Source organism: Sinohyriopsis cumingii, chromosome 7 (assembly GCF_028554795.1).
Source record: "Sinohyriopsis cumingii isolate HCF-2022 chromosome 7, ASM2855479v2, whole genome shotgun sequence".
NCBI lineage: Eukaryota > Metazoa > Mollusca > Bivalvia > Unionida > Unionidae > Sinohyriopsis > Sinohyriopsis cumingii.
Genome location: NC_142967.1, coordinates 17,736,567 through 17,749,356, shown reverse-complemented (window position 1 = coordinate 17,749,356; position 12,790 = coordinate 17,736,567). Strand labels below are relative to the sequence as shown.

General features: G+C 40.9%; 1 protein-coding gene across 3 annotated transcripts in view; it reads left to right on the top strand.

Annotated features, from left to right (window-relative positions):
* The window catches only part of LOC149794787 (uncharacterized), a 37,480-nt gene that overhangs the window by 10,960 nt on the left and 13,730 nt on the right, over positions 1-12,790 (top strand). For all 3 annotated transcript variants that reach the window (XM_089964440.1, XM_089964437.1, XM_089964439.1), the window contains exon 2: positions 4,138-4,229. In XM_089964440.1, coding sequence (XP_089820566.1) covers positions 4,172-4,229 — 58 coding nt within the window. In that variant the 5' untranslated portion in view covers positions 4,138-4,171. The remainder of the gene's footprint in view (positions 1-4,137; positions 4,230-12,790) is intronic.

The following is a 12,790-nucleotide window of genomic DNA, read 5'->3' as shown; positions in this document are numbered from 1 at the left end:
TTGCATATGGCCTCTCCTACACTATTGTGTCCACAGCAGCACCTTCACGCGGGGCCCCCTGTTTTCACAGAGCCTGATGTGTGACGCGACCGAGTTACCGGCAGTATAACTGGGTGAGCAGACTGTGCTCGTTAGCTTTGGCAGGCAGCCAGTCTAAGAGAAGAGAAACTCTTACTCCAAACCCGGGCAGATGAAGCTCGTTAGCCTTGTCAGGCAGTTCGTCTAGGAGAAGGAAACACTGATTCAAAACCCACCAAGTCCCATCCATTGGATGATGGCTCCACTGCCTTGTGGATATATTCGGGAGAAGGAAAGGCTACGGTAGTAAATCCAGACAGAAAATCCGAAGTGGAGCCCCCAAGGCGGCTGGGTGTCGACTACAACTTCCTTCCGGCAGCTCCTGCATCCAAACTGGTGCCAAATGTCATGCTCAGCATTCCTTTGGATCCCACCAGCAAGGACGATAGGGGGATTCTGACGTCTGGGCAGCCCAGGATCTCCATACTCCACGCCCAGGCTTGCGCCCTGGAGAGGTCACTCCAGTCTCGTTACTGAGTGAGGAAACAACACGGAAGCTGACAGTTTACGGGTTATAAGTCCCACTGATTGGCGTAGGGAAGGGCGCCACGGGTTAGCTTTGACGGTGGAAGGGATCATCGTGTTCCACTGGCCGACTACCGCCCGCCTCAAGCCGGGCAGCCCCCGGCCAATAAGGTGTTGCATCAGTGGGTGTCTGGAGCTCGGTGTGTTGCTCAGCATGACAAGCAGACGGAAATTCCACACCAGACAAAAGAAACAAGAAACCAATAAAGAAGATTCCAGCTCTTCGATTTGCAAGCTGGAACGTGTGCACCATGTGCACGGGCATCTCGGACAACCTCAGGGAAGTGGACAACACCAGGAAGACGGCCATCATCGATAGAGAACTCACCAGACTAAATATCAGCATAGCTGCCCTCCAGGAAACCAGGCTTGCCGCTAGTAGCTCCCTCAGAGAGAAAAACTACACCTTCTTCTGGAAGGGTCGAGAACCTGAGGAGCCCCTCCAGCACGGAGTGGGCTTCGCCATCATTAACAATCTCCTGGCCTCGGTTGAACCTCCCACAGGGGGCACTGAGCGTCTCTTGTCCATTCGACTCACCACTGCTGCAGGTCCTGTCAACATCATCCGTCTCTACGCCCCCACCCTCACGTCTTCAGAAGATGCAAAGGATCAGTTCTATGGGCAGCTGGTCGAACAGATCAAAGGATGCCCCAAACACGAACCACTGTTCCTCCTCGGCGACTTTAATGCCAGAGTAGGTGCGGACCACGAGTCATGGCCTACCCGCCTCGGATATTATGGCACTGGAAACACCAACGAAAACGGTCAGAGACTGCTGAGCTGTGCACCTACCATGGCCTGTGCGTCACAAACACCTTCTTCAAGTGTAAGCCACAACACAAAGTGTCATGGAAACACCCCAGGTCTCATCGTTGGCACCAACTCGACTTGGTCATCACCAGGCGCTCAGCCCTTAACAGCGTCCTCTCCACCAGAACCTACGACAATGCAGACTGCGACTCCGACCATGCCCTCTTGAGCAGCAGGGTGCGACTACAGCCACACACACTACACCGCTCAAAACCAAAAGGACACCCTCGCATTAATCCTGCGCAGATGTCGGTACCCTCCAAGGTGGATGAGTATGTGTGCTCCCTGGACAAGGCTCTCCAGGACCTGCCAGAGCACGATACCATAGCCAAGTGGAACACCATGAAGGGTGCCATCTGCAGTACAGACATGTCCACGTTTGGCAAGATGGAACGACCCAGCCAGGACTGGTTCAACACACACCTATCAAGGATGGAACCACTAATCGAGGAGAAACGAAAAGTCTTCGTAGCTTACAAAAAATGCCCTAATGAACTGACGCTTGCTGCTCTCAGAAGTGTCCGAAGCAACACCCAACGCATCGCTAGACAGTGCGCTAACGAGTACTGGCAACAACTGTGTGAAGGAATCCATCCAAGGTATGTACAGTGGCATCAAGAAGTATCTAGGCCCTACAGTAAAAGGGGTCGCTCCCCTGAAATTTCTGATGGGAGAGTAGATCACAGACCGTGGGCAACAGATGGCCAAATGGGTGGAGCACTACTCAGAGCTATACTCCCGAGAAACGTCAGTCACCGATGCAGCCCACAGCAGCATAAAGAATCTGCTCAGCATGGAGGAGTTCGACAAAGTGCCAACCTTAGAGGCACTCAGCAAAGCAACCGACTCCCTCCCAAACGACAAAGCACCAGGTAGTGACAGCATCCCGCCCGAAATTATCAAACGTGGGAAACAAACATTGCTTCAACCACTGCATGAGCTACTTTTCCTCTGCTGAGAGGAAGGAGCAGTCCCCAAGACATGCGCGACGCAACATTTGTGACCCTTTACAAAAACAAGAGCGACCGCAGTGACTGTAATAATCTCGCTCCTGAGCATCGTTGGTAAAGTGTACATTCGCATCATACTCAACAGGCTGCAGTTGCTGGCGGACCGTGTGTACCCGGAATGCCAGTGCGGCTTCAGAGCAGGCAGGTCGACGACATACAGGATCTTCTTCGACAACTCTAAGAGAAGATCAGAGAGCAAGGTCAACCATTCTGCATGATGTTCATCGACCTCACCAAGGCCTTTGACTTGGTCAGCAGGAAGTGCCTTTTTGAACTTCTCAGTAAGATCGGTTGCCCCACAAACCTCCGCAGCATTATAATCTTTTTCCATGCAGATATGGAGGGAACAGTCCTGTATGATGGATCCTCCTCAGCCTCCTTCCCAATTAACAGCGGCGTGAAGCAGGGCTGCGTGCTGGTGCCAACCCTTTTCGGGATCTTCTTCTCCCTGCTCCTGTCCTACGCCTTCGACTCGTCCACTGATGGCATATATCTACACACCAGGTCCGACGAGAGGCTGTTCAACCTGGCACGATTGGGCTCGAAGACCAAAGTGAAGGCTGTGCTCATCAGATGCTTTTTGCAGATGACGCGGCTCTTGTGACCCACACCGAGGAAGCCCTCCAGAGACTAGGAGACCGTTTCGCCGATGCCTGCATGCAGTTTGGGCTCACCATCAACCTGGAAAAGACAAATGTTAGCGTGCAAGACACCACCATTGCTACTTCCACCTACCTGGGGTCAACCATCAGCAACACTATCTCGCTTGATATGGAGCTGGACAGAAGGCTTGGAAAGGCAAACACCATCATGGCACGAAAAAACGAGGAGGGTGTGGGAAAACAACGCGCTGGCAGAACACACCAAGGTCCAAGTGTACCAGGCCTGCGTTAACAGCACCTTTCTATGTGGAAGTGAGACCTTGAGTACCTACATGAGGCAAGAGCGTCGGCTCAACTCCTTCCATATACGGTGCCTAAAACGCATCCTGAAAATCAGCTGACAAGACCGTGCACCACACAGCGAGATCCTACAGCGTGCAAGTACCCTCAGCATGTACTCCCTGCTGAGCAAACGCCGCCTTCGATGGCTGAGACACGTCCGACGAATGGAGGATGGGAGGCTGCCAAAGGACATCCTATATGGACGGCTGGCCACTGGCACGAGAAGAATCGGCCGCCTCTCACTCCGTTTCAAGGATGTGTGCAAGAGGGACATGAAGGCATGCGACATTTTACCCGATGGCTGGGATTTGCCGGCCGAGGACTGAGGCACCTGGGGACTGACGGTAAGCAAGGGCATATCAGTCGCTGATGCGAGGAGAGGCCAGTTGACGGTAGGGAAACGTTGCTGTATATTAAAGGACATATCTACAACTATACTGCAATATAAAAGAGACGTATATGGAACTTTGTTGCATTTAAAGGGACGTATCTACAATTTTATTGCAAATAAAAAGACGTACATTTTATATCGCTTTCTCTAAATACAATAATTTCTACATGCCAAGATCATTTATTGTTCCGTTTGGAATTTTAAATTCATTCACGGTCCCATGTGTAGATTGTATCGGTTTAATTTTGAAGTTTATTAATGGTAATGTGTATATGTTTCATAATGGAATTTTCCTCTCAATTAAATTTATAGATAGTCGCTTTGATGTTGATACGTAACACCCTCGTGTTTACTGATACATGTTTTTGTTTTATTAAGACATGAAGCCACTGGAGGAAGAAACACTCGAATCATGATGTCAAAGTTACGTTTCCTTGTGTGCTTTCTGTGTGCAACTTTTCAAGTGACAGGTAAAATTTCCTTATTAATGTTCTCAAATTCACGTGCAGTATATGAGACCTTTAACTCATGCAAATAATTCCAATGGGAAGTCTTGGCTGATAGTAGTTGAATAATTACGAGCGAATCGTACTTTGTTACGACCATTTGTTAAAAAAATCCATTCAGGGTTTTGAAAACACTTCGAAGGATCAAATATCGTTAATTTCTGAACGTACATACACAAAATGCTGGAAACGATAATGTTATACAAAACTGTCACTTGCTCCAAGACATGTACGGGAAATTACGGTAATTACGGTAAAACTGGTTAAAAGTGGTAAATGTTAAATATATATGCACATAATGATGGAAAGGAATTATTGTTTCAAAAATATGTAATTGCCACTACAAAACGTGGGAGATATATCCTGACGATGACATACTAAAACCAATGATACAAATATTAGTTTAAAATCATTATTCCCACTTAATTTTGGTGATATACTCTAACCATGACACAATAATATCAATGATAATGAATCAGTCTGAAATACGTTATGTCCGCATGATGCATATAAAAGTGTAAAACAAGCATAAAGAAAATACCAAAGTAAAAGAAAGTTGTGCATATGCACACAAAGGTTATGCATTTGTTTATGCTTAAAGCATGGTACGTATGAAAATTATTTTAAAGGTGAAAACTTCGTTCATACCTATAGCATGGTAGGTATGAAAACTATTTTAAAAGTGAAAACATCGTTTATGCTTATAGCATGGTAGGTTTGAAAACTACTTTAAAATTGAAAACTGTATTTATCCTTATAGCATGATAGGTTTGAAAACTATTTTAAAAGTGAAAATTTTATTTATGTTAATAGCATGGTAGGTATGCACAGTATTGTAATAGTGATTTAATAAGTATTTGTGGGATTCGAACAAAGAGCAGATATTGCAAGACACCAGGTAATTATAAAAATATTTATCACAAACCAAAGTTAGCCTGCTAGTAGGGGATCCCACCAGTAATTACAGTTCATATCAGTGTATTAACTTGAGCATGCTTAATGAGCTAATCAGCTTAATTTATACCTTAAGTATAATACCTATTATTATATGCTCATTTTGTTCTCCATTAACTTTACAGTGTCAGAATCGTACAATAGTTTACGATACTGCGCTCGCGCGTACTTCATATCAAACTCACGTGAATAAAGGAACTACTTTCCTTTTGCAAACAAGCAATGGACACAGATGCTAGCACTATTGATTTATTTTATTTGTCTGTGGATGAAGTAAACCAACTTTTTGAGCCATTTGAAAGTCGTGATGCAAAAGTTTACAATGTCGATGAATTCATAGACTCACAAAAGAAACAAGAAACGTTCAACGAAGCAGGGGACTGAACGTGATATCAGAAATGTGCAGCGATGGCTGTATGATAAATACTTTGTAAACAAATCATGTACACTCACGTAGAAGGCGTTTTACGTTTTGGTTGATTAAATTTATTTCGTGGACTGCCACATAGCAGCTGCTTTGCCACATTCCGCGTTAACATTTTTGATACAGTGTTTTTGATTTAGGCGGGGGATAGACGCCAGATTTCATTAAATTGCCTGGTCCCTACAAATAATATGCAAGTGACAAGGAATAAACTGTCTTCTTTAGCTGGCAATAAGAACGGCAAAAATTTCCTTACATTTTCACATTCTGAATTTCTTCAAAATGTACTTTCTTACTTCTGCAAATCCGAATTACATGAGCCATGTCATGGTTTCTCAAGCTTGATTACACATTTCAAAATTCTGCTGTAATTTCGACTATATTCCAAGTGCAATGAAATTCTCCTTACTGCGCTCAAAACGAAATAATCATTATATTCCATAGCTTCTTTGTGATAATTGAAATTGAAAGACTTCATATTCTTCCCGCATTATGATTTTAAACATTCAATGACAGAACAGTAATACACTTGCAGATGTGTGCACGCTGCTCCGTTGCCGCTGAAATCCGATGTATTTCATGTAGAATTGGGACAGATAAATCCAGTCCATAATCACGAAAGTTCGTAGAAACGACAAAAATAACAAACTCTTGTCATTCCAGATCAAATGGAAAGGTTGTTGTAATGCACATTCATTCACAATATGACTCGAAAATTCAACCTTAAGTAGACCAAAACGCAAATTTATTTCGAAAGTTATGTCTAGCGCGACTAAATTCAAATTCATCTTGGCGAAGTTATGTGCGCATTAATAATGTTGTTTTTGTATAATGACGAATCTGCGCTTGTGTCTTTAGTTTGGAATACGGCATACATTTAGTTACTTTGTTTCTTGTTGCGTATTTTTGTTTATGTAATTAAGCCCTAGATAGAATAGAAAATGAGCATATGATAAAAAGGTTACTGCATTTGTTTGGGAAAATATTAAATCGTTTTGACGGATGGTTTTACTGCACTCCCAAGGTCGTGCAGTATTTACATCCGAAATACTCGTTCATATTTTCACATACAAAAGCAGTAACCTATGATTACATTACACTCACAAACAGTTACAGCTCAGAGAATAAAATGATTGCACGCCTGGCAGGAAAGAGTGATGACTCAAAACTGTCAGAGAGCCAGTAGTATGACGAATGACCACGAGCACCCACAACAATCGGTTATTGATAATGTATACACCCCACACACCCACCATCGGATATATGATAATTTAAACTACCACACGCACCCACCGTCTGATATTAAAAATGCACACACCCTCTCACCTACTAGTACCTGAATGATAAGGAGAACCATACACCAAATAATATGAGTAAGTAGAAACTGACTGGTAATCATTGTAAAAACGTAGCACAGTTGCAATTGAAATTCTGGTAATTATAACAAAGGTCAAGTAGAAAGGTAATTACAACAAAGGTCAAGTAGAGAGGTATATAATTTCGCTTATCTTAAACTTGTACATTCTCCCCGTAACCTCTCGAAGCAGAATCAGTCTTGATGTTGTTCTCAGTTTTTCATTTGAGAAGATTTAATTATTCAAATACTAATCACTAGAATAACAAAGTGCCCAGTAATATTCTTTGTCAGAAATACTAATTTGGAACTAACGTGAATTCATGCAAGGACATATTTGGATTATACAATTGTGATATATCAAAAGACTGCTAGCACATCATCATAAAAAGTACTGGCACATTAACACATTCGAAACTACATGCACATCAGCACTTCAATATAATAATAACAATAATAATAATAATAATGAGGACTTTGTATAGCGCCTAATCTTTAGAAGCTCTAAGCGCTTTGCAACATTAGACAACACCTATAAGATAAAAAACATATAATGATATGATTACAAAAACAAACAACATGAAATTAGAAAATGTTAAAAAACATGCTGAGAATATTTAAGGTAGGAAACATTATTAGGTCTTTACGTTTGTTCTTGCAGTCGAAATAAGTTTTGAGAGCCCTCTTGAATATCACTGTGTCTTTGTGTCTAAGTTCAGTGGGCAATTCACTCCACGTTGCTGGGCCTTGGTATGCAAAAGAACGCTGTCCATATGACTTTGTTTTCATACTTGGAATAATGAGTATACGATTGTCAGAAGAGGAGTGTAATTATCTTGCTGATGTGTACACATTGGTGAGGTCGGATAGGTATATTAGACTAGAGTCCGACAGTGAAACGTAGCACAGAGAACAAATTTTGTGTTTGATTCTGGATCGAATGGATAGCCAGTGTAATGCTCTGATCGTGGTACTCTAAGTATGATCCGAGCAGCTGTGTTTTTTACTTTTTGAAGTTTCTGGAGTAGATATTGAGATGAACCAGACAGAATTGAGTTACAATAGTCCAGTCTTGAAAGTACTAATGAACACACAAGTGTTTTAGTGGCATCAGCTGAAACATATTTGCGAATGGAGATGATGCGTCTCAGCTCAAGATATGCAGCCTTGCATATGTTCATGATATGTTGGTGCAATGTGAGAGTACTGTCAAGAGTAACACCTAGGTTTCGTACTGATTGTGTGAATTTAATGTTGGTGTTGCTGATATTTATTGTTTGAGGTAAAGGATGTGAATGAGAAAGTCTTTGTGTTGTGATCAGAATGGCCTCAGTTTTATCATCATTCATCTGCAGCTTGTTACATGTCATCCATGATTTCACATCAGAAATGCACCTCTCTACACCTTGGATGGTAGCATCAACTTCAGTTGGGTGGCTAGATTTGCATATTTGAGTGTCATCAGCGTACAATTGGTGAGACACTGGAATGAAGAGAACAGGTCCAAGAACACACCCCTGTGGAACACCACAATATAGATCAACTGGGCTGGAGTGTATTCCATTTGCAGATACAATTTGTGTCCTGTTGACCAAATATGACTTCAACCACATTAAGGCTGTATCATGGATGCCAAATACATGCTGGAGACGGTGAAGTAATATATCATGGTCTATTGTGTCAAATGCTGCAGACAAATCAAGGAGGGTGAGAACTGTAATCTTTCCGCTATCCAACGCAGAGAGAATGTCCTTGACTACTTTTAGAAGAGTAGTCTCAGTACTGTGGCAAGGGCGATATGCAGATTGTAAAGTGCTAAAATGACTGAGTTTAGATGAGATACAAGCTCGGATAGAACAACCTTTTCTAAGATTTTTTATATGAATGGGAGATTAGATACTGGGAGGTAGTTATTTAAATCGTTATGGTCTAGTGTTGGTTTCTTCAGCAGAGGGTTTTCAATGGCAGTTTTGAAAAATGATGTGAATTCCCCGGATGAGAGAGAGGTATTGATAACATCAGTTAGTGAAGACAATGCTGGATCTAAGCACTCAAGCAGCAGTGATGATGGAATTGGATCAAGTTCAGATGACTTTGGTGCACTCTTCATCAGGATTGTACGTACGAAATCCATAGAGACAGGTTCAAATGCTGGTAATGGTTGCCGCTCAAATTCTGTATCCCAACTGTATGGTGACGACGAGTCATTTGAAATGGTGGTATCAAGCTTATCTCTAATGGTTTGTACTTTGTCATGAAAGAAATTTGCAAACATGTCCGGAAGGTCATCTGGAGAGAAGGTAGTTGGAAGTGGTGTTGATTTGTTCTTTGACATTAGCTTGTTAGTAATCTCGAAGAGCTCTTTGCAGCTGCAAATTTCCATGATCTTAGTAGTATAGTGGGCTGATTTCGCTGCATGGACTATATTTGTGACATTCTTCTTAGCGGCTTCATAGATTTGCTTATGAATAGTGAGTCTGGTGGAAAGCCAAAGCCTCTCAGCTTTACGGCGGTGTCTTTTAGCAGTGCGAAGCTGGTCCTTAACACTGCTATACCATGGAGAACATTTTTGAATTGATACTCTGCACTTGGTAGCTGGGGCATGTTTGTCAAGCAATGAACGCAGGCAGTTATCAAGTTGTTCTGCGGTAAGAGGTAAGCAGGTTGTTAGGTTAGCTTGGATGTCGTGCATTAGTTTGGTTCTATTTATCATACGGAGATTTCTCTTAGTAGCTGATACAGGTGGAGGGTTAGGGACTGATACATCAAGATGGCATATAATGCAGAGGTGATCTGATGCAAGGTCATGGGATACCAGGGAGGACCGTATAATGTTATCATCAGGTCTATGAAGAATCCAGTCTAAAATGTGACCATGTTTATGGGTGGGTTGGTTGACTGATTGTTTGAGGTTGAAAACATTAATGGAATCTATGAGTTTTTATGTATTTGGGTTTCCGGGACAGTCAAAGTGAAAGTTGAAATCTCCAAGAATAATCAGGTTGCCACCTATCGAATTTCCATAGTCCAGGAGTTTGGGAAACTGCTCCAAAAAGAGAGAGTCAGCCAGCTTGTTTTTTCTACTAGGAGGAGGACGGTATAGGCAGAAAAAATGGGCTGACCTTCCCTCCAGTGTAAGTGTGGTTTGGACTAGTTCAAACGATGTGTGGTCGAAATTGAATGTTGTGGTGTGGTTAACACGTTTTATCATGGAGTTCTTTGTGATGACAGCAATTCCATCTCCGCGAGAATTACGGGGGAACGACTTGATGTAGTAACCAGCAAGTGTTAGATCCACACACTTGGGCTCATCGCCTGATGTTTTAGCCATGTTTCTGTTAGGAAAAAGATGTCAATATTCTTTTCGTTGATAAAATTAACTATTTATGTGCACTTTGCCGGTGGTCCTACTGAATGGGCATTGAATAATGCAATACGTAGAGGTATCTCTTGGATAGTTGACACAAAGGTTGGCGAATTAATTGGGATTTGAATTAGGTTATCTAAATTAACGGTCGAAATTGTTTTAAATTGATGAGCCGAAATAAGGGAGATAACTGGAATTCTTCTTTCCGTTCTACGCCGGCCAGCTTTGAAACAACGTTTCTTTTTCCGCTTCTGTTTACATTTAGGTAATGATGATGAATGTAGTCCTAGTTCGTTTAGTCTAGAGCACAATGTAGTGTGGAGAGCCAAGGAGTGATCATTTAAAGCAATTAATGAGGGTCCATCGTAGCATAAACGGGTTGACTGGCGAGTATCACGTGATGGCGGTTTGTTCAAAAACAGTGGAGCAAGACAGCTGAGAAAAAGTCTAATTGTTCTATTAGAATTTATTTTTGATGCACTGGAACTGAATTGGAATTTCTTATATTTAGATTTGTGATAGAACCTCTTAGGACTATTTTTGATTTAATTCAGAATACTGTAAGGTTATTTAAAATTTTCACTTTATTTTCTAGAGAAATAAATTATATGCTGAATTTTGTAAGACATGCTGGTTTTAACTTTTCTTCTGTTACTTTGTTGAAGAACCGAAAGTCGTAACCGAAATTTTGGGGTCGTCCGGGATAAGAATGTCTCTAAAATATTTCAGAAAACATAGTTTTTGAAAATAAATTCAATTTGTTTCTGAATTTTCTAAGCCCCGGGTATTTTAATTTCACGTATTTGAAAAATCTATAGTGAAAGCAACAAGCTTTCACAATGTGATCTAAAGTGGAAAAAAATTCTAATCTTATCCAGGAATGGTTGAGCTCTTGAAATGGGATTAATTGCTCCAGCTTACCAGACAATCTGATTTTTCTGAGATGAAGACTTTTTTAATGAAGAAAAAAAGAATGTGGACCAATATTGCGCTTGATTAGCAGGTCTCTATCTGACATGAAAATAATGGAATTGAAATTAAAACAAAAGACGGAAATAGAGTTAAGAATGTTTCAGCTCCAGAAAGAGAAAGAAGGGCAAATGCAGCTACAGAAAGAAGAAAGAGAATGAGGAAAGAGGGAGAGAAATGCAGCTTCAAAGGATGAAAAAGAGTTGCAATTGAAAAAATAGGAAAGAGAGAGAGAAATATAAGATAGGCAAATGAAGTGTGAAAAGAAGAGAGGAAAATATAGACGCAGATATAAAGACAAAAGGAAGAACGAAAATTTCATTTTAGCTTAAGAAAATGAGAACTGTCAGTGGAAATTACTCCATCCTTTATACACAAGTTCAGTTTTGGTTTTTACCGGAAATATTAGGTTAGTACCCACGTTTAAAGAAAAAGAAGTAGATAAATATTTTCCTAATTTCCACAACAAAAAAACCTGCTGAAAAATCCGAAACGCCAAGAGAGCATTGAACTCTATTATTAGAAAGTGCAGTTTTCGACAAAGCTCGCGAAGTTTATACTTTACTGACAGTAAAAGAGAGCAATGATTATGATGTGGTTCAGGAATTATCTTGAAGGTTTACGATTTACTAAGGTATATCGACAACGGTTTAGAAACTAAAAAGAAAACACAAAAAACAACAAACGGACAGACCCATGTCAAATTCGCAAAAGAGAAAATAGATTAATTTCCATTGCCAAAAATTGATGACTGCAAATGCAAAATATGTCATAAAATTTACCATTTGAAAGGAGTCTGGAAATTTCTACTGACAGAAAGGGCTACGGAAATTTCGGCATTCATAACCCCAGATGGACTTTATCAATATAAAGAGATACCGTTTGGGATGAAATGTACGCCTTGTACTTTACAAGGTTTAATGACCATGATTGTATCTGCTCTAGACAATTGTGACGCTTACATCAATGAGCCATCCTCTACAACGACAGCTGAAAAAATCATTTGGAGATGATGCGGAAATTCTTTTAACAGTTAATGATGCAAATTTGATAATTAATTGATCCAAAAGTGAGTTTTGTCGTGAATTTGTTACATTTCTAGGACATATCGAGGGACAGAGTCTAGCTAATCCTAGAGAAGTGAATGGCATTGCTATCTCTGAATTCTCTGTGCCTATCAGTAAACAACAGCTGATGGGATTTGGGGTGTGAATATATATTATACAAATTTTGCTATTTTTTCATAATTGCCGAACCCCTGATCAACTTAGTAAGTAAGAAAACCAAATTTCATTGGTTTGAAAAATGTCAGGTGTTATAACTCTATGGTCACAAACTAAGTAACAAAAAGCTAACAAGGCTTTTAAAACTTAAGAAACAATTTTATTATCAATGTTGTAAAGTGAAAATTTGAGAGGAGCTTACAATATTATGAAGTGAATCCAAAATAATCCTGA